Source organism: Opisthocomus hoazin, chromosome 8, assembly GCF_030867145.1.
Source record: "Opisthocomus hoazin isolate bOpiHoa1 chromosome 8, bOpiHoa1.hap1, whole genome shotgun sequence".
Classification (NCBI taxonomy): domain Eukaryota; kingdom Metazoa; phylum Chordata; class Aves; order Opisthocomiformes; family Opisthocomidae; genus Opisthocomus; species Opisthocomus hoazin.
The window spans coordinates 19,576,745-19,598,900 of record NC_134421.1 but is presented as its reverse complement, the minus strand read 5'-3'; the positions used below and the strand labels follow the sequence as shown (position 1 = coordinate 19,598,900).

The window sequence follows — 22,156 nt, the reverse complement described above, 5'->3', positions numbered from 1 at the left end:
TCCTTAATATGCAGAGGTGGGATGCATCATACTTGTGATGTGAGGGAAGCAAAGTTTAATACGGCAGTCCTCTGTGGTTTGTGTGTAGTGTGGGGTGGGGGAGTGTTTTTGGTTTTGGTATATTTTTTTTTTTAAAGTGCCCTTCCTAGTGATGCCCAGCACAATTTTTGTGCTTGGTTGCTGGTGCATCATAAACTAACTGTTTCAGAGATCTTTTGCCAGTAACTTCAGTATCTCTTCTCATAGCTGTAACAACCAATTCACAGATCAGTAGAGCCTTAGTGTGGTTTAGGCTACTTTTCCCTTGGTGTGTTACCTGACGTCTCTGGTGAAGCTTGTTTGCCACCTTTTTGGCTGTTTGCCGAGTTCTCTGATGTTCTTTTGGAGTTCCTCAGTATCAACATGGCAGTTTACTACCCAGAGAGCTTCATATTTTCAGCAAAGAACTTGCTTTTCACCCCTTTCTCATGTATGCTGATAGTTTTGCAGAAAACCAGTACCAGTCATCAGTCATCACTGCTTGCTTCTGCAGTAAGTCTTACCTTTGCCTTTCTGTCTTTGACCTAGCTTTAATCCACACAAATGCCTTTCCTCTGTACCAGGGCAGCTTTGTAAATAACTTTCAGTGTGAAACCTTATCACAGTCTTTTTTTGAAAATTTGGTGGATCCTCTGTTTATGCTTATTGACACTATCATAACATTCCGTCACGTTAGTGAAGTAAGATTCTCCTTTACAGAAAATGTTCAGATTCATTCTCAGCAGACTGTGTTTGTCCATTAACTAATATCTTTTTTTTTAAGACAGACTTTATAATCTTAGGAGGGATGGAGGTTGAACTTAGCGATGTGTAGTTCATAGGAACTTTTCTACAGCCGTTTTTGTAGAAGACAGTGGCAACCTGTCTGTCCTCTGGCCTGAATGCCAGTTAAAGTTTATAGGCTGCATATCTTGGCCAGGAATTCAATTTCACGTACAAGTTTCTTGAGAAGCCTTAAGTGGATTATACTTGATCTTGGTGACTTAAATTAATCTTCCTTTCCTGATCTTTGTTACATTCCTTAAACTTTCTTCTTGATTTCGCATTGCTTTCTTGGAAGTTGTTGGAAATTCCAGAACTACTGAAGAGTGCATTGTGTTTTCAGTGCACCAGCTTTCTGGAGTTTGGGTTAGTGTCAATGAATTTACAGGTCTGTTTAATGGGATAGAATGTTCATTGTCACAGACACTGATTCTCTATTTAAAAGAAAAAAAAAAGTCAATGGATGAACTTATGTTCTAGGTTCAATAATTGTTAATAGAGCTAAACATTGTGACAAACTGAAAAGAATTCATAGAACTCCAGAATTTCCTCAAAATGAAGTTGGGAATTTAGATAAGGTAGGTTAGAGATGCTAAGCTTGGCCTTTGGATTGCTTGTTATAAATAAAGCAAGATTGTGTCGAGCTCCTGTGTAGGATTTTAGTCTTGCTTCTTTCTTACATTTATGTGACAGGTAGGTGAGCTTAGTACTGGCCTGATGTTCCTGGCTGTGATGTTGTCTTTTGCCACTGAAGTCTGAAGCAAGATGAGATATACAGGGAGGTTTCTTTTTACTCAGCTGCTTAATGCTTGCAGTGCAGATTTGTGCATCTGAGCTAGCTGCTTAGATTCTGTTCGTAGTGGATGGTGAAAGAAGCATTTCCTGGGTACAGTATATCTCAAAGTTTGTATTTAGGTGAACCAGTCTCTAGAACCACACTTTTTTCTACTGTAGGTAGTAGTTTGGGTGTAGACACTGACGAAGTCAGATAAGATGACACATACATGAGATGTTTCAATGTCCTTTTTTAAGGGTTGTGTAGGTTCACTACATAGACACATTCGGAATCAGTCAGTAACGTAGAACTGGAAAATTAAGTAGCGAAAAACCTGGAGACATTTGTAGTGTTTGACTGACTTGAAATATTCATATGGGATGTGCAGTTGCCCTTCTAAAGGAGCCCATAAGGGAATTTAGTTTGTCAGCAGTACTGTTTTTTGAATTTTGTAAAATATTCCTCCTTTTTTTAAGGAGAGAAAAAAGGCAACTAATAGTTTTCTTTTATGTTGTGATAGTTTTCTAGGAGGGTGTCGACGTTGCCTGTGCATCAATTCCATTCCTGTTCCAACAAAACATTTATGAAGGGAATTAAGTAATGTACAAACATTGATTTTTTTTTTTTTTTTTTTTTTTTTTTAGATGTACAGGTAGTGTGAGAGCTTTTAAATCGATACTGAAGATGTAATAATAATGTATGTGTTCCAGACTTTAAATTCAGAAGGCCTAACCATAAATCTTGGCACTTGTTTCCTTTGCTAAAGGACATCTCTTCGTATCTGGAAACTCTAGATAAAAGCTATTGACAACTTCAAATTTACTGTTCTATTTTGTATTTTGATTCAACTCATTACAATACTTAACTTGCAAATAGTAGTTCTTAGGCTGGAGTGTTGTAACAACCTACAAAAAATGTGAATGCTCATCATGAACTTGTTTCAGGTGTCACTTTAGATGTTGGGGGGGGGATTTGCTGATTTTGGTTTAACTATTGAGCCACCGAATGTTACAGACTGAATAACACTCTCTTCTTCATTCAGTATTCTGGAGTTGGATTGGGCCTTCTCAGTTCCTGAAAGCAAGCTCTTGTTCTCCATTAATTCAATTAGTTAAAAGAGTATTTCAATTTTTCAGTTATTAAAAAGAATGATTTACCAGTTACTGCTCAGCATATACTTGTAGTCACATATTAGTTAACTCTCAGACCACCTCTGTTTTTATTAAGCCGATATAAAATTACTTCAGTTTTGGAACTTTTAGGTTAAAAGAGAGACTCTTTGCTTCTTCCTATTTTCTGAAAAGCTTATTATAGTTGATACATCAAATGCAGACTGTCGTGGAGATTTAACTGTTTGCGATTTAGAAGGTATATTGGGAAGCTCTTGAATAGAACTGAAGAGCAAGTTCTAATAAGGCTGTAACTTTTTTTATGCTTTAAAATTCTCAAAAAAAATAGAAATTGGTAAATACCACCAATGGATTTCTAGGCAAGCTTTAGATTCGTTGAGATCATATCTGTGCTGAGATTGAGAAGGACTGTTTTGAGTTTCAGTCAGGAGTGACCTGTTGTTAAAGCTCAGTTACTAAGCTTTGAGACATACATATGTACATTTATATATAAAAAATATTTTTTCGTATCTATAGAAACGTATATTAAACCAGTATTCATTCATTTTGAGTTTGTTTTTCCTTAGGCGGGTAAGCACCAGGAATATGAACAGAAACTACTGCAAGAATTATACAAACTAAACCCCAACTTTCTCCAGTTATCTACGGGTACAGTTGACAAGAACAAGAACAAAGTGACAGCACTGCAGAGGTATGATGCGTAAGTACTGGTACTGGACTGCCTGGCTATACTTTATTTCTATTTATTCCCAAAGAAAGCTTTTTTTATTCCTATAGTGTCCCCTAAGTTGCCTGATCTTTTTAGTGCTTATTATATGATGAAATCTGATAGCGGTTTTCTCCGTGCAGAAAGAGACCACTCTGCACCACTTTGTCATAGTACAAAGTGAGTGTGACTTAGTAAAGGAGTGTTTTTCTGCTGTGTGCATTTGGATCACTAGTTCAGAATGAGGTATTCTTATTCTGAAAGAAGACCTTGTATTTTGTATTTGCATAAACACATAATATTTATTGAAGACCAGATGTCAGCTTTGTTGGTATGATGTCATGATGAATGCAGTCTGTACTCTCACAACTGAGACACCTTATAGTCTTGATACATGTTTTTTTTTTTTATTGTGGTTTCTTTACATCATGATTTATAGTGCAGTACTTACATTAGGTGTAAGGACCTTGGAAATTGAAAGCAAGATAAGTTTTTTCCTTTGTGTGAGTAAGAATTCACAAGATGTGAATAAAAGATTTCTTGCTTTCATCTAGTAAATTTAAATGATGTGTTTTTCACTATGTTGTAATTGCAGATATGACTTTCTACTGCTTGTTAAAATAGTATTCTGTTGAAGTAGCTTATTCAGTAAGTTACAAAAAGACTTCTGTCCATATGAGTACATAGTCATACAAAGACAAGTGAAAGCCTAAAGGTTGTCAGTCCTGATGTGAATTGTCCACTCAAATGTCATATTTAAGACAAAGAAATAAAAACTGTTAACAATTTCTTCCACTCCTTTTTGTAGGATTTTCATAATGAGATGGACAGAGTGGAATGTAAAATTGTGCTTCTTACACACCTTGGCCTTGTAATTGGGGGTTGTGTTGTGTGCCAGTTTATCCACTACTTAATTTTTCAGACAATAATTTGCCACTGGCAGCACAACTGCACAACAGGTTAAGCAAGAAAGTGGGTACAGTATCTAAAATACTGCCAATGGAGTTTGAATAAGCAGAATATAATTCTGAGAACTGGTATCGCAGCTGGTGTACTGGGATTTTCTTTAACTTCTGGAGAAAATGTCATATGCTCTTTGACTGCAAGTGGTCACGAACTCTAGTAGGATCTTTTCTTAAATACTGTGACATTTTTTATTTCTTGGGCACTGGTTCAATATTGACTTGGAAGGTAGAGTGCAGCGAGTAAAGCAAATCCACCACTTCCTGTATTTGGTTATTGATTGTTTTATATTCAAAATCTGAACTAATCTTAATTTGAAACCTAATTGGATCCCAGCAGAACAAATGATAGTAGCGAGGAAAGAATGCTCTATATGAAACTGCAGCACGCTTTTAAGCCTGAATTGGAGCTTGACCAAGATGTGGTGCTAACTTGTTGGCACTTGCAGAAAAAAATGTCATGTTGCTCTAAAGGCAAGAAGTGGTCTGGAGGGAATTTTTCTTGTCAGCTGAACGGCATTATCACAACACAGACTCTGTTCTTTCCTGATGGCTAGGCACCCACCACCTTTTGGGTTGCAAGGTGAATTTCTTCTTGCAGCTGGGACTTTGAAATGTTTCTTCAAGTCCCATCTCATCAGTACGAAATGTAGCTTGTGAGCTGGTGAATGTGTGGTGTTCTCCTTCACAGCTTTCTACCCAATGGGGTTCTCAGTTTTGTCTGATTCATTGATACGATATTAATATTTCTGGCAGTTTGTCAGAAATTGTGACAATTTTATGGTTGTTCTTGTGTTTCTGGGATTTCTGTTTCACTCTGGAATTGAACAGAAGTTGAGTTCTAAATAGTAGGTGTTTAATTACAAATATCCAGTAGTAGAAAACAGTTTCTTAAACTGTGCATAAATGCTTTTTCACAATTGTGTTCTAATTTGAAACGTCCTACTCGCAGACCTTTTTTCTTGCTGCTGAAGGCAAATGTTAAAATCACCCAGTGCCACTTTGTGTATGTGGTGTTTGGTACTCATCTCTTGGTATGTCACTTGATAGTCATGGTAACTGCATTCTCTTACTGTTAGAGGTATATTCCACATTTAAAACAGATCAAGCTCTTTTTTTCCCTTTTTTCCTCCTGATTTTTTCCTGAAGAACTGAAGTGAATGCATTTTTATGCTACACATGGAAACACTTGTTAAGCACTTGCTGGTCTTGTAGACGACAGCCCTTTAGAAGCATGCAGCTTTGAACTTAACCAAAACACCAAAAAAACCCCACACCCCAAAACACAGAACAATTTCTTTCTCTGTGCCTCTCTCCTTGGATGCAAAACTGACTTTTTATCTGTGAGATTTTAATTCGCTTTAGTACAGAGGTGGCTTTGCACTGCAGAGGACGTAAATTTTGATATTTAAAATAAATTTGATTATGGATTTTGTAAGGGTGAGAGTATAAATGACTGACATTGCAGTGATGAGTATGTGTCTTCGTTCTTTGATATTCAATATCTCATAAACTAACTGATTTCAAAAGTGTACAAAGCAAAGATGAGATCTCTAAATCAGATCAAGGCTCTCATCTGTGTACGTCATTTTATAAGTGTATGAGAAAAAATTGAGGTAGAATAGCAAATCTTAGGAATACTAACTGAGATTTGATGGTAGCTAATAGTGCCAATTTTGTCTGAATAGGAGTAGGAAACACTTGTGTTGCTGTAAGTGGCTATAGGAGTTTCCGGATTCTGACTGTGAACTTACTAAATTGACCTAGAGATACAGAGTAAATATTGGACCATGTAATAAGAACGTATTAAGGAAAGGGGACATCAGGAGGAACATATGTATTTAAAAAAATTTTTTTTTTTAAAGCTTCTTCCTATGAAGACAGCACTTGGATACTAAAAACAGCATGCTAACTGAAGTAAATGAAAATCTAAAGTTAATGCAAAAGAACTGGAGAACACAAAGTCAAATCTTCTATAGTGAGATTGTAGGGTTAGTGGATGAGACTGTATTTGAATGCATTCAGTTAAAGATGACTTTCCAGCTTGCTTCAACTTGTGTAAAATGTAACTATTTTCAGCAAAACCTTGGGCTTTGAGTCCTCTCTTGAACTTTTCAGATCTAATGTGCACACTAAAATGAGATGAAATGTTGCTTTGTACAAGGGAAGTAATTACAGCTTTAAACTAGAAATGAAGGGAGAAGTAACTCGAATGAACAGTGTGTTGATCTGACTGGTCTCATGGTCTGTTAGTAAAGCTGTGGACCCCTGTGTAGACGTAAAACACAAACTTCATCTGTTGGGGCCAGGCTTTATAGGGCCTGGAATATAAAACACTTATTTTAAAAAAAAAAAAAAATCATGATTTACAGAACTTACAAATACTGGCGAGATAAAGCAAATAATTTTAAATGAGGTGTGTGTAGGTCTGGATACTTGAAGCTGTCAATGGCTTTTGGTGGGTTTTTTTGTTTTGCTTTTTTATTATTACTTTTTTCTTCTTCCCTAAATGAATGAGTTTGGACTTCAGCGTTGGCAGAGCAGCTATGTATTCAGTGAAGAAAACAGGATTACCCCCAGTTTTCTCTCTCCCCTCTCTACCCCACTAATTCTTTTTTTATGTCATCACCATTTAAAATCTGAGAAATAATACACAGATAAATCTATTCTTATGGATTATCTGGCACAAGGATTCATTTCCCCAGTGCTTACAATTTTTAAAAACACTTTCTTCATAACTTGAACTCTTCTTTTTTTTTTTTTTTTTTACTCTTGCCTTTTTCCAGACCGAACAGTAATAACAAAGATGCCTGGCCATCATTACAGAGTTCAAGTAAATCAGCCAACGGTTTAACAATGGAACACAGGAAAACGCCTCCTATATTAGAAAATGGCACAGACCCAGAACACATGACTCCAGATGGTGCAGACTCAGATTTCGGGTAATTGTGCTGCCTTTTATACTTCAGCTAGCTTGCTTTCTCTCTCACTGATTTGGTGTGGAGGGAACGATTCTCCAGTCTCTCTCTGGTTGGAGAGCTGGATTCAAATCCTGATCAGGTCACAAAAAGCTGGGCTTAGCCTAGCCCGTGTCAAAAAGACTGATTGGCAGATTGTGCAGGAGAGCCCTTACAAGAAGTTAGTAAGTGATGGTACAGGTAAGGGCTGAGGGGAACTGAATAACTAGGGGTTCAACAGCTTACATGATCCCAGCCAGAGCTAAGCCCTTCATTTCTATACAGAAGCTTTCACAGAAGTAGCACACTGCTTGGTACACATAAGGAGGCTTGTCACTTGGAAGAGCTTCAGTGGGAGGAAGCTAAACGTTAGGGCTGAATATCTCTTGTCTCTTTACAATGATGTTCCAGAAACACAACTGCAGAGGTTAGCGTTCCCTGATTATCACTCAGTAACAGGAGCAACAGAGCAGCAGGTTTGACTGAGGCTTCTTTGTGCAGAAGTAGTAATTTGTCTGCTTGCAATAACTTTTCTTATTGCTAATCAGCGTTTTTCCTCTTTTGGTGCCCTTCTTGAATAGTACTGGTGTCCTCTTCCATCAGAAGTATCACTTGCAGTTGCAATAGTAGTCTCCAGTCATGCAGTTTTGTTTTTTATAGACCCCCTTATTTAATGTTAGTTGGGCTCATTCAGAGGTTAGATGGGAAAATAACAAGGTAAACCCTAATATTTCAAGAAGTGGTGTTGCCAATTAGGTAGCCAATCTTCGTTTTAAATCAATATTGAACCAATGCATTAACATTGTGAATGCTGTTGAAATTACTTGCTCGTAAGGCTTAATAACAGTCCCCGTTGAGGTGTGGTCTGAGATGGTGTTGTCTGAGATGCTGTGCTTGTGTTGCAGTAGTGACGTGCAGCTTCCTTATCTTTTCTGAAAAGAATGGGCTAACCGTAGGTAAAAATATTCTAGCCAGTGCATAATGAATCTTGTTCATTTGTGAGGGCTGGAAGCCGGTGTTAGAGTTAAAGGCTTCTTAGGCAGATTCAAGTCTAATAAACACTTTCAGCGCTTAGACTGTCATTAAAAGTTGTCTGTCTTACACATAGCTTTGTAAACTGAAGGATTATGACTTCATCAGCAGCTTTGGGAAAAGGATTTGGCTGGAATATCAGGTCTACAATCAGAGTGACTGTGGTGTAGTGAAGAGTCTACAGCAAACTTGTGCTATAGGTATTCAGAAATTACTAACTCAGGGCAGTTTGTTCTAAATGGAAGAACCTTATACATGCCGCTCAAGCGCTGGGTAGAAAGTATTTGTAAATCTTCACTGGAGTAATGCTTGTTTGCAAGTATGTTCTTTTGCTTTTTCTTTTATAGTCATAAATGTTTCAGTTATCTTGTTGAGATACTGCCTCAATCCAGTGTTGTTCTGCACAAAAATTGTTTTTATTGATGGATTGCTGTTATACAGTTTATTTAGAATGAAGAACAATTAATTCTGCTGGGTTTTGACTCTAGTTATTCACGGAGAACAGATATGGGGGGAAGTGATCTTCCAAATTTTTGACCTTGATGTGTGGCTTTATGCAGTATTTAAACTTTGCAGCAGCAAGGGATGTTTGAAAACAAGATGTAGCTAGAATCTGAAGTCTGCACCCAGTTAAAATAATTATATATGTATTTGTCTTGTGCTGCCACATTATGGCCATAATTTGACTTGTATCACATTCTGGCCTCTTAATGGAACTGAAATTCATGTTCGTACTTCTGGTCCTTGTTTGTAGGACCAGTGTTTTGGGCTGTGCAGCCTGATGCTTGCGCATCTTCTCTTACAGGTAGATTAAATTTAGAATCCTCAATCCTGAGATGTGCCATTTCAGCCAAGTTATATTAATTCCCAGTGAATAGCTTTCCGAGGTGGTTTTCTGCTGTATCTTACCTTTTATTCTCTTTTATGTTTGTTGGCAGGGTTTTTATGCTGTATCTTTTCCTGCAGCGTTCCTCTTCTGTTGTCTCAAAACTCAAGTCATCTTACCTTGGAGCAAACTTCTGCTGGTTAAAGCTTGAAGGCTGGCAGGAGGCTTAACTTGCCATCAAGACTAAATAGTTAATCTTTCCTCTCTCCACAGATTTATTTAGGACTTGTGTGGGAACTGACAACGTAGGTATTTGGAAAACGAATCTGTTCCCAAGTTTCTCTCCAGTAGTAGTCAGTGCCATCTATGCTACTACAGAATACTGCCATAGTACAAGAGTCCTGTTTTTTTGAATGGCATAGAGTTACTAGGAATATGTTTAAAACTTTCCTTTTCCTTAACAGGGCAATCAACAAGCAGAGTGGAGAGTGGTGTGAAGAAGTATTACAATATATGGCAAATTATTGTAATGCTTATGACTTCAAAAAAGCAGTCTCATAAATAATAAATGGACTTTTTTCCTTCTTAATTCCAAATTAATTTTGCTTTATTTCAAGGCTTTTCTACAGCTACAAAAGCAAATGTTGATTTTTAGGTTAAATACTTGAGTGTCTTATTGTCTCTTTTCCCCTCCCACTTTTGCAGCCCTATCGACAAACCTTCAGATTCCCTCAGTATAGGAAACGGTGACAGCTCCCAGCAGGTAAGACATAAAGATAAATGCTGTGAAAGTAAGAATTGAGTTTGAGGGCTTAGTACAACTTGTAATTGGAGAAGCAAGTACTTTCTGAAGTGTATAATAAATCTAAACCTAAAAAATGCTACTACTAAGTTGATTTTTATTTTTTACCTTGTACGGAGCTATATATATATATAAACTAACCTAATTGCAGCCAAAAGTTCTGAGGAAATTTTTCAACTCTATTAGTGAAGAGTGTTTTATATATAGACACCCATGTCCTAATTGTTTCTCTTCCTCTTTTGCCTGTAGATGACAAACAGTGACACACCTTCACCACCGCCTGGTTTAGCAAAATCCAATCCAGTCATACCCATCAGTTCATCTAATCACAGTGCACGGTCTCCTTTTGAAGGGGCCGTAACAGAATCACAGTCGCTCTTCTCTGACAACTTCCGGCACCCTAACCCCATCCCTAGTGGGCTTCCTCCATTCCCCAGCTCTCCACAGACTTCAAATGACTGGCCCACAGCACCAGAACCACAGAGCCTCTTCACATCAGGTATGTACACAGGTTATATGGCTGCGTATTGCTTGATTTTGCAACTGATGTCTAAAACTGTGTAGAACCAAAAACTCTGGGTCTTGCTCCATACTGTTTTTCCCCCTTCACGAATGATTAAAATTTGTTGCTTAACTACAGATAAATTCCACTGGCTTCTTCTAGAAGAAACTTTACAAACTTCTCCAGCTGCATGGCTAAATTATCAGTGTGCTTATTTTAGATTTTTCTTAGCCATGTGCCGGTCTAAATAGTAGGATGTGACATGTATGTTTAATGTCACGGGTTTTTATTGACAGTGGGGAAAATATTTAGTGTCAGTACATGTTGGTGTAATAATCTGTTATAATCTGTAATTCTAACATCAGAAGCTGTGCAGTGGAATTCAGAATTTTCTGTAGTACCCTGTATAGTTATCTGAAGGTGCCTAATTTTTCTCTTTCCAAAGTGAGATTACATGCATTCAGAGAAGATAAAAATACGGTTAATGGCATCAACTGAAAGATACCTGTATTTTCCAGGTACTTTCCTATGAAATACCGCTTCGTATGAATGAAACATTGTTTTAGGTGTATTTAGATAGTCTTGGGAATTGTTAGCACTATTTAAGAGTTCACAAATTATAAATTTGAAGCAGTTGTTGGAAAACTAAATGAAAAAATATACTTTGGGACACAGTTAGTTTACTTAGTGATGAATCTTCTTCGGATGTTTATCTGACTTCCGGATGTCACAGTCGTGTTTGTAAACAATATTTATTGCCAAGGAAATTACCTGATGCTCAAGTACTACAGGCACCAATTTTGTGAGGATTAAATAGCAGTGAGAGACAATTTCCAGGTAGTAGAGATCTTGTTCGTTTCATAATTAATGTAAAATGTATGGTTGCTATTTAAATAAAAATATAACGTCAAATTTTTGTCTGTCTAGCAATTCTTTTTTATCTGTTGTCATGGATTTTTGAAGTGAAAATAGAAGTGTAGATTTCTTTTCTATGAGGATACTGGGCTTAATTTTAACTCCTTAAAGCCGCAGATCAGGTTCCCTACCAGCAGAGGGAGTTAATGTTGTGAGTGATACTGCATCTGAGTATGTTGTACTCATCAGTTTGTATTACGCCTTTTTTGGGGAAAAATACTGTGAAACTAGACCCAGTGTTCACTGAACCTGAAAAAGAAATGAAATGAAATAGTAGTTGAAAATGCAGGGAGATTCTGATAAACCTTTTTTACAACACTGCCTCAAAATATTTAACAATATCTTGTAATGTAGTTACATATTTCCTTTTGTTTTATCGAGGCGTCTACTCAAGAATTTGGCTTTTTTTTTTTTTCATCAGTGGGTTTTTTTTTAACCACTGCTCAGAGGTTCCCCTTTGTGAGGGATCGTCTCCTCCCCACCTTTCTTGCACAGCAGAGCTGAAGCACGGCATTAATACTGAAAGCAAAATACTGAACTGTATAACAACCTTATTTAAGCTCTGCGTGGTTACACTTCCCTCAAGCAATATGGGTGTAAAGCAGGTTCTAAGCAAGTGTTTCTTAGTCTCTTTCTACCTGGTGCTATTACTGAAAATACTTATTTGACAAGGCTTTTCCGTCGTTTTGCAGTAAAAGTACTATTTGCTGGTTCTCCTGCTTCACTGTAAGTAGAAATCTATGACAATTTGATCTGAAAATGGCATTCTAAGCTGATGAATAAAGTGTCTTTGGGGAGCGTATATAGAAGTATTACATGAAAGATAACTGGCAGCATAGATTCAGATACACTGAGGCTGAAATTCTTGTATGGATAAATACTTACTAATTCTTGCTCTGAATCCTGTTCCTCTCCGGCAGAAACTATACCAGTATCCTCCTCCACAGACTGGCAAGCGGCTTTTGGGTTTGGTTCCTCCAAACAGCAAGAGGACGACTTAGGGTTTGACCCCTTTGACATCACCCGCAAAGCCTTAGCAGACCTGATTGAGAAGGAACTGTCAGTCCAAGACCAGCCTTCCCTCTCACCCACAACTCTTCAGAACCCTACCCCACACACTACAGCTGCCAAAGGGCCAGGCTCTGGATTCCTGCATCCTGCTGCACCTGCAAATGCCAACTCTCTCAGTAGCACCTTTCCAGTCATGCCACAGAGGTTCCCACAGTTTCAACAACATCGAGCAGTTTACAACTCCTTCAGTTTTCCAGGCCAAGCAGCTCGCTATCCTTGGATGGCCTTCCCACGCAATAGCATCATGCACTTGAACCACACAGCAAATCCCACCTCAAACAGTAATTTCTTGGACTTGAATCTCCCACCACAACACAGCACAGGTCTGGGAGGGATCCCTATATCAGGTAGGTGAATCGGGACAGCCGTGAATATGACTTAATTCATGCTTTCAGCTTCTCTGAGCCAGGACAGGAAAAGGGAATAGCCAGCTACAAGTGGTGGAGTGGTGTCTCTTGACTGTCATACTAGGTTTATGAACAGAGGGAGGAATATTGTTTTAAATAGGCCCTTTTCATTTGAAAAACCTTATTTGGATGTTTAGCCTTGTAATATTGAGCTTTATAAGGAAGGTGGAGTATTCTGTGCCCGCTTAATTTTGTGCCAAAGCAGATTGGTATTTTGGTTCTTCAGTCTTGCCAGACTGGCTTTCCTTAAGAGTAGGCCCTGGAAGCGCATTGTGACTTCCACGTCGACAGGCAGGTGCTGACCGGAGTTCTTAAAATTGTGCAAAAAGTTGTAATGATGGTAGTTTGTTCCAGATGTCTTGGCTGGGTTGTTCCCTCTTGTGCATAACCAAATGGCTGCACAATAAAATATCCAGTGCTGTTCATTTCTGTACTTCACATGGCATTAATATTATGCTAATCTTTCACTGAATGGATGCTTGCAATGTGTGTAAGAAAATTCATCCTGATTGTAATGTTGGAGGAAAATAAATGCAGTCAGGCCAGTTCAGGCTGGCCTGAATGGATTGATAGGCTCTTGCAGCAATGTACAATTAAGGAGCTAGTTGTAACAATAATTGTCTTGATTAAAAATTAACTCCTGGAGTTTGAAGTCCTTCCATACTTCCAGTTTAGCTTGGCCCAAACAGGTTCCCTTTTCCTCACAGGGGGAAAAAAATTGTATGAAGTGCATAGTGAACCGCAGGTAGAAAGTCTCTGCAAGCTCTTTGTAGGCTTGAGATGGAAAAAACTGCTGCTTGGGATGTTGCCAGGTTTATTTTCTTTTCATGGGTTTTGAGATGTACTAGCTATAGTATAAGGAAGTGACCTAGACCTAGTGACCTAGTCACTGCATGTTTTTGATGCTCTAGTACAAGAGATAATTTTGGCTGTTAGCTTCTTTGTACTTTGTCCTCTTTGAAGGCTTGTTGAAGCTCCAGTAGTGCTGTAGGGTCCTTAAGCTGATTCATAGCATAAGCACTTGGTCCAGGCTACAAATGCAAGTAGTTCAAAACTCTTTATACTGGCAGTGGCAAAGTTGCTTTTGTTTTTGTTTTTTTTTTTTAGACTAAAATGACTGATACTGGTTACACTGAAGTGTAAAAAAAAAATCATGTGATGTCAAAATGTGGCATCCATAGCACTTTCTCCTAAACTACACAGAGCTTCCAGGAACATTGCAAGACATCAAGTTTTGCCTTTACCCCTAAGTTCTAAAAATTGCTAGTTCAAGGGGCCAGTAACAAGACTATTGTCTGGACTAGGGGGACTAAAAAAATCCTTTAGTGCTGAAAAAGATCTGTTTGTAGTACAGTTTGATTCTAGGTTTGCAAAAGTATTCTTTAAATTGCATTACTTTAATTGCCTTCAGCAGGCTGAAAGTGGACCTCTTCTGTTGTAGAAGACTCAGATCCTTGGTACGACTCCTGAAGAGCCAGTTGTGTGGTACTGGTTGATGCACAGCCCATGTCATGTACTTCCCCCATATGTTTTAAGGCAACAGAGTTGCTATTTAAGTATATCCTTTTTTGCCTGCAACTGCTAGAACCAATTAATCTCAAAATATTTTTGGCAAATACAGTGCTAAGAACAGAAAATAAACATCTGCTGTAGTCTCTATGGAAAGTTCCCTTGACTTAGTCTTAATCTCTTGTTGGAGAAAACATTGTTAGCTGCCTCGCTGACAATTAGATAGCAGCAGTTGCTGCAGTGCAAACGCTTCTCAGCTGATCTACATGTCAGCTTCGATCTGTCTTGAAAGAAGAATCATTTGCTCAAACACAGATTTACTCCTTTTCCTGTTGTCAGAAATCAGCTGAAGTCTCAGGTAGTTCTGGTTTTGTTTGTTGGGTTATGGATTTGTAGTATTTGTGTGCTATTTAGTGCCTAGGGTTTTCTTTGGTGATCTGACTGCTTCAGAAGTACAAATAATGTGAAAGTCAGGACATGTCCTCATATCTCTTTTTCGTGTGCTGACTTAATAGTTCCCAATTTATTGATTATTCTGACTTTTCAAATCCATATCTGGTGTATAGGTCTCTCAGCAAATTCCTTTTATGTTCTTTGTAAAACAATTCCTGTTCTTTATGCTTACTTTTAATTTATCAGTAGCAGATATATAATTACAGAATTTTCCTCGTTTCCTCATTTGATTTACAGATACAGCTGTCTGGTGGGGTTAGGGGAGGAAAGTGGTGTACAAGTACGGAGAAATCATAGCGATGGGACTTTATTGCAGTGCTTTGTAACAGACTCTAGCTGACCTGCTAGAAATGTGGTGGGTATCATAACTGCCGTTTAGCAGTGTGGAGAGATTGGTTGTATACCTGAAGCTCCCTTTTGTTAGCTCTTTTGTTAGTCTGTATTGGGGTGTTTTAGTAAACACCCCCAATTCAGCTATTTCAGATGTAACAGCAAAAGAAACCTAGTGCAGGTGAAACCTCACATTCTGTCTTCTAGCAGAGACCTTCAGTAGCTTTCAGAGATGCATGTTTCCTAAGGTCCTCGATCACAATTTTTTACAGGACTATAAATTCCTAAAGCAGATGATACTGGACCAGTCATTTAAAAAAAAAAACAAAACCAGACACATTTATTTATTTTGTGTATTTGCCTGCTCTATTTAATCAACCCTTTTCAACTTTTCTATTTCACTTACATGAAAACAAGCAGATTTAAAAACTTTTTATAACTTCATGTGAAGTTAGTATACTATTTTCTAGGCTTTCTAAATCCAATGTTAGTTCACTTCACCAAGTGTGCTTGTGGTTTGGAGGCTTATATGAAGAAAACAATCTCTTTAAAGCTGCTGCGGCTTCTGTTTTAGGTAGGCATTAGTGTTCATATGAATTTGAAATGTTTGTGTGACATGGTAAATGTAATATTCTGAAGCTACCTTTTGTTTAGTTGAGAATCAGAGCTGTGCTGTATTTGTAATCCCACAGCTCCAAGTAGGGCTGTTTTGTGATGTGAACCAGACTTAAAATGGAGGGACACGGGCACTAACTACATTTTATAAGCTCTCATTTTAAAATAATTTCTATATAAAATTTGTAGCCTGTTTTTCAGGGGAAGTAGTATTTATTAAACTCATTCTTCAGTTTCCAGTGAAATGGCACAATGACACGTGATTGACTTCATAATGTTATTATGCATATACCTGAAATGTGTCATACTCGTCAGGCATACATTTGTCCCCAACCCATATTTACATGAACTTTTTGACTGACTAATTCACAAACTAGGATTTTTTTTCTCCCCCCGCTGTATGATTTTGCAAACTGTAGCAGATGTTACATGTTCTCATTGTAAGGGACAATTTAGGCTTGTTGCTGTTCTGTGGCGTGGGATGGATTAGATGATTTATTGTGTAATTGTAACTGTGCCTCAGGAGAAAAATTCAGTGACTTCTTATTCATGGACAGCATAATTGTTGCTAAAAGCAGTCTTACCCTAGATTGTGTGCAAGCTGTCCCAATAATATGGGACAGCATCTATGCTTTATTCTGCACATAATGCCAAAGGAAAGATCTAATGACAGCAATGTGGGTGGGTGGGTGCCTTTATTTTTATGTTACTTTAGGGTAACGGGAAACTCTGTAATTTGATAACTAATACGCTATCATCTGTGCTACCCTACTGTCCGGTGGTGTATTCTAACATAATAGGTATATTACTGGATGATAAAGTAGGACTCAGATTAACAGAGTGTATAGAAGTTTTACTTCTGGAATTCACAGAGTGGCTGGTCGTCGTTGATTTTATTACACAGAAAAAGTCTAAGAACAAAATCACACAGTTAAAAGTATGAGTATAAAGCTGTTAATAGTCTGCCTTTCCTGTCAGGTCTATGCAAGATGAAGTACTTGACATTTTGAAACACTGGCTGTTACTTCATTTATTAATTTCATGATTACCTTGAACATAATTCCAAATGAGACAAAATTTAATTGTAAGAACTTGCAGATTTAATAGCAGTGAGATAGTTTGAAATTTGAACTGTTCCAAGACTGATGCTACACAATAGTGTGTATATATTCTTCCCACATAAATCGCTGAAACCCCTTGAGTTGGAAGGGACCCACAAGGATCGAGTCCAACCCCCAACTCCACACAGGGCAGCCTAAAAATCAAACCATACATCTCGGAGCATTGTCCAAATGCTTCTTGAACAGACAGGCAATTTATGTATATCATGCAAATGTTTGAAATCTAAGAGGAAATAGTCAAGTGGAAACAGACAGATAGGAAGCACAAAGGATTAAACCCCGTTTAGGGTAGGGGAAGAAAAAAGTTTTAGCTGTTGTCCTTGAAGATAACCACTGTAAAATCATCAAGTTATTTTAGCCATGAAGCCAATTGATGTGGAGATTGCAGTAGACTTCTGTGAACTGTTGCTGAAACTTCAAAATGCAGGGCTTGAATGTCAGAAGTCTTTGTAGTTGAATATAATTGACAAATCAAAATTTTGTTCTCTCCAGATGTTTTTGTTTTGATGTTGTGGCTTATATCTCTTGAAAATGCACAGCCTAATTAATGGAATTATGTTTAAAGATGAGATTGAGGCAATAAATAGGTGGACAGTGCTGTATAGTTTGGGTGCCATCCAGCAGTCTTTGTGGTAGTGGTGTTGCATTCCTTACCAGGATGCTGAGTAGTGTGGACATTTTTGAGTCTTACCGGCGTTTAGGTTTTTGTGAAGCAGTAGCTGGTAGCAGGGACAGCAAAGCAATGAGGGTTATATTAATAAGGTCCAACTTCTTCCCACTTATTTTAGGCACTGAGCTCTTCCATATCTGAACAACTTAGTGTTGCACCTTCTCCCACTTTAAATTTTCTGGCCTCTTTGCCCCCAGCTATTGAACTTGTCTTGGACATCAAATCCTTTCTTGCCTAATGCTACCTTTTGGACAACATTTTACTAAAACAAGGAAAGATACCTGTATGTTGGCTATGATCATATTGTATAAAAGGCTTTATTAAGACCACAGAGAAGGGTGAGATATCAGAATTAGTGTTGACATGCTCTGCCTTTAATACTGAGAGTCCCTGTCTTGACTTGGTATTTTTCTCAGAATGTAACCTCATTTCCATTTGGGGGTACACATTTCGTATTTGATCTTTGTCCTTTCGACTTTGTCTCCTCTTGTTAGGCTGATTCTTAATAGTTGATTCTGTCTCCCAAATAAAGAAAAATATTGCTTGGTTTATACAGTCGTGGAAGCAAAAAAATCAAATTTGCAGTATAGCAGCTGACACTTTTCTATGGTCTCATGATAATAATTTGGTATGGGGTTTTGGGGGGTTCTGCTTCTGTGCTTTTTAAAAGAGGGTCTGGCCTCTGTGGTATGATTGTTGAATTCAACATGTTGTAAAACTTAAATTCTCCAAATGCTGCGTACCAAATGCATTTAATCCCATACCCTAGCAACAGGCCATGTGATTTACAGTGCTGCCTCACATCCCTTTATTTGGATGTGGTGGTTGAAAGAGCATTTTGCTATACTTTTCCTCTCAACCTGACAATATGTGAATGGTTTAATGCCTGTTTTAAGTATTGATGGCCTTACTCTTAACAGCAAGAGATGCATTAGTCTTTTAATTTTCTATCTTAATGCTTTAAAGAAGACTGCTTGCTCACTTCAGATGGTCTTCCTTGACGTTTGGCTTCCAGCAGCAGCTGGGCAGAAAGCATGGCAGCTGAATGTCTTTTCTGTGCCCCTGGTTAGATCTATGACAGTCTATAGCTGAAGTTTTTCTCTGATTCGGTGTGAAGATTGAAAATAGGAAATCTGTGGCACCTCCAAAGGCCTGTATCTTTCCAGAGTGCAGAGCAGCTCCTCTCAGAAATGGATGTGTTACCCTGGTATCAAGGTCACTCCTCATTTAAAAATAGAGACCTGAACACTGCTTTGAAATTGTAAAATTAGAAGTATTGCTTTTGCTGACCCTTGCATAGACCCTGTGTATCCTGTTTTCCTCAACAAAAATGTCTGTTCTTAGTGCAGCCTTTGCCACTGAATATTTTGTTGTCAGTCCTTATGCTTGCTGCATCCCATTTCTTTCCATGGTGGTTCTCAGGCCTCCATCCCCCTTCTTTAGGAGGTGCTTTGTGTCTGTGTGTATCCCTCACCCCTGAAATTCATTCTCCTTTTATTTCCCATCATAACTTACTTTCTGTTTCACTGGTGAGTAGGTGCAGTGTTCAGCACAATATGGAACAAATTCAATTTGAAAATAAACTTTTGGCTTCCTCGCTTCTGTTGCTCTGGAGGTGCATTAATAATACACCCAGCGTGGTGCTGCTAAGTTTGATATAGAGTAAATGGAAGTGGGATTTGGGATTAATTTGCAAAATGTTAAATCAGTGCCAACATTGAAGTCACACTGTTTGAAATCTGCTATGGATATTCCTTGTCCTACCTCTGTCTTGTCCCTTAACTCTCATACGCTTCCTCCATGTACTACTGAGGCCTGCCTTCCTTAGTGTAATCCTGCCACCATCTCTGAGAGAACTTCGTCCACAGCACCTGTCCTTTAAGTCTTGCTACTTCTCTGTCTGTTCCAAAATCTCATCTCACACACCCACCCTTTCCTCCCAATGCCTTTCAGTGCTAATATTGCAACTGTTTTCAAAGCCGTGTGGAATTTTTTTCTTATGATTGTATAGGAGATATTCACAGAATATCACAGAATAGTAGGGGTTGGAAGGGACCTCTGTGGGTCATCTAGTCCAACCCCCCTGCCAAAGCAGGGTCACCTACAGCAGGCTGCACAGGACCTTGTCCAGGTGGGTCTTGAATATCTCCAGAGAAGGAGACTCCACAACCTCCCTGGGCAGCCTGTTCCAGGGCTCCGTCACCCTCAGAGGGAAGAAATTCTTCCTCATGTTCAGACGGAACTTCCTGTGCCTCAGTTTGTGCCCATTGCCCCTTGTCCTGTCACTGGGCACCACTGAAAAGAGCTTGGCCCCATCCTCCTGACACCCACCCTTCAGATATTTGTAGGCATTTATAAGGTCCCCTCGCAGCCTTCTCTTCTTCAGGCTGAACAAGCCCAGTTCCCTCAACCTCTCCTCGTAGGGGAGATGCTCCAGTCCCCTCACCATCCTCGTAGCCCTCCGCTGGACTCTCTCCAGTAGCTCTTCATCTTTCTTGAACTGGGGAGCCCAGAACTGGACACAGTACTCCAGATGAGGCCTCACCAGGGCAGTGTAGAGGGGAAGGAGAACCTCCCTCGTCCTGCTGGCCACACTCTTCTTGATGCACCCCAGGATCCCATTGGCTTTCTTGGCAGCCAGGGCACACTGCTGGCTCATGGTTAACCTGTCGTCCACCAGGACACCCAGGTCCCTCTCCGCAGAGCTGCTCTCCAGCAGGTCCACCCCAAGCCTGTACTGGTGCATGAGGTTGTTCCTCCCCAGGTGCAGGACCCTGCACTTGCCCTTGTTGAACCTCATCAGGTTCCTCTCTGCCCAGCTTTCCAGCCTGTCCAGGTCACGCTGAATGGCAGCACAGCCTTCTGGTGTATCTACCACACCTCCCAGTTTGGTGTCATCAGCAAACTTGCTGAGGGTACATTCTAACTCTTCATCCAGGTCGTTGATGAAGAAGTTAAACAAGACTGGGCCCAGTACTGACCCCTGGGGGACACCACTTGTCACCAGCCTCCAACTAGACTCAGCGCCGCTGATGACAACCCTCTGAGTTCTGCCATTCAGCCAGTTCTCTATCCACTTCACCGACCACTCATCCAGCCCACACTTCCTCAGCTTCCCTAGGAGGATATCATGGGAGACTGTATCGATATTGTTCCAAATAAAGCTCGATGTATAAATATCTGTGCCCTCATGTCTGGGAACTTGGTCTTAAGCTCTTACATATTTCTTAAAATCTTTAATTGTAAGATTATTGGGGAAGGCAGGGAAAGACAGGCATCCTGCTTTTTTGAGTAGCAAGATGCCTATTTTAAAATGTGTAATTTTATTTCAGAAGCAGAAAATGTGACAAAAGTGTGGGGAAAAAAATCTTTTGACTTCTCTTGGCTGCAATACATCAGAGGAATGACTAATCACATTAACACTGCTAGACTTGAAAGAAATGTGGTATTGGCTGAAATAGGTGGCCTGAGTGGCTGACCCAATTTGCGCTCTGGACCATCAGTCCTGACAGCTTTTTGGGCTACTCTTCCACAGAAAAAGGTGAAAACAAGCTCATGGGGAGGTATTTAGCATCAAATTTCCTGACTCTTCATGTCTGTAGTAGTATCACCAAATGAGCTTCAGCTGCACTAAATGTTGGGCCTTTGCCTGTGTTTTAGGGATGGAAGACTGTAGTTATTGCTTATAGAACAAGAACTTTTCCCTTCCTCTTTAGGGCTGGTTCACCAACAGCTAGAAAGGCTGTTTCCTTTCGGAGATCTCGTGGGTTACCTATAGACAGCTCTGCAGTAGTGTAAGAAGCAGCTCCATTGGCTGGTGTAGCATCTGTCTCCTTCCTCCAGCAAGCAGATGCTTAGCCTCAGGGTCCTGTGTTCTCTTGGATGCTTTTCTAAAATACAAACTCGCACTTCAAAATATACAGTAAACCATTAGTGTGAGTTAAAAGATGTAATGGATTTAGTGATGTTAAAAACCTGGCATTTTCCATTTAAAGACTGGAAATTATACACTTGGCAATGCCACCTGTTAGTAGCAGTGTCTAACACCTTGGCAATGCCACCTGTTAGTAGTAGTGTCTAACACAGAGGCTATGCCTTGGGCATGGACCTGAAACTTCAACTTCTTCTGAGTCAAGTCCATCTCATGAAATATCAGTTATGACTGATGAATTTTAGCAAAAGCATAGACAGTTCATAGGTGTTCTGTGTAAACATTTTTTGAAATGCACCAACTTGAAGAACCATTGAGAAAAATATTTTTAAAATTAGTTTTGGGAGAGGAGTGTAAATGAAATCTCCTGAATGGGTAACAACAATCGAAAGAGCAGCTTTACAAAAAGTGTTTCTCCTCCCAGTGATACTAAATCACATTGAAGAGGAGAGGGGGGAAAAAAAATAAATCTGATCTTTTCCATCCTTTGCCATCTCTTGGGTCCTTCCGCATCACAACCTCATATGAACTTCAGCTTGTTCCCAAAGGAATTATTAAAAAAAAAAACCCATGTAATTAAAAAGTGGGTCGCCTCTATTGGAAGATAGCATTTAGTAATCAGAATTAATTTCATGTCATGG

General features: G+C 39.1%; 1 protein-coding gene across 5 annotated transcripts in view; it reads left to right on the top strand.

Annotated features, from left to right (window-relative positions):
* The window catches only part of CNOT4 (CCR4-NOT transcription complex subunit 4), an 83,558-nt gene that overhangs the window by 50,359 nt on the left and 11,043 nt on the right, over positions 1–22,156 (top strand). For 3 of the 5 annotated variants that reach the window (XM_075428923.1, XM_075428920.1, XM_075428921.1), the window contains 5 exons: positions 3,273–3,397; positions 7,161–7,316; positions 9,895–9,952; positions 10,241–10,490; positions 12,329–12,826. In XM_075428923.1, coding sequence (XP_075285038.1) covers positions 3,273–3,397; positions 7,161–7,316; positions 9,895–9,952; positions 10,241–10,490; positions 12,329–12,826 — 1,087 coding nt within the window. The remainder of the gene's footprint in view (positions 1–3,272; positions 3,398–7,160; positions 7,317–9,894; positions 9,953–10,240; positions 10,491–12,328; positions 12,827–22,156) is intronic. The other 2 variants (XM_075428924.1, XM_075428922.1) reach the window with 1 other exon arrangement.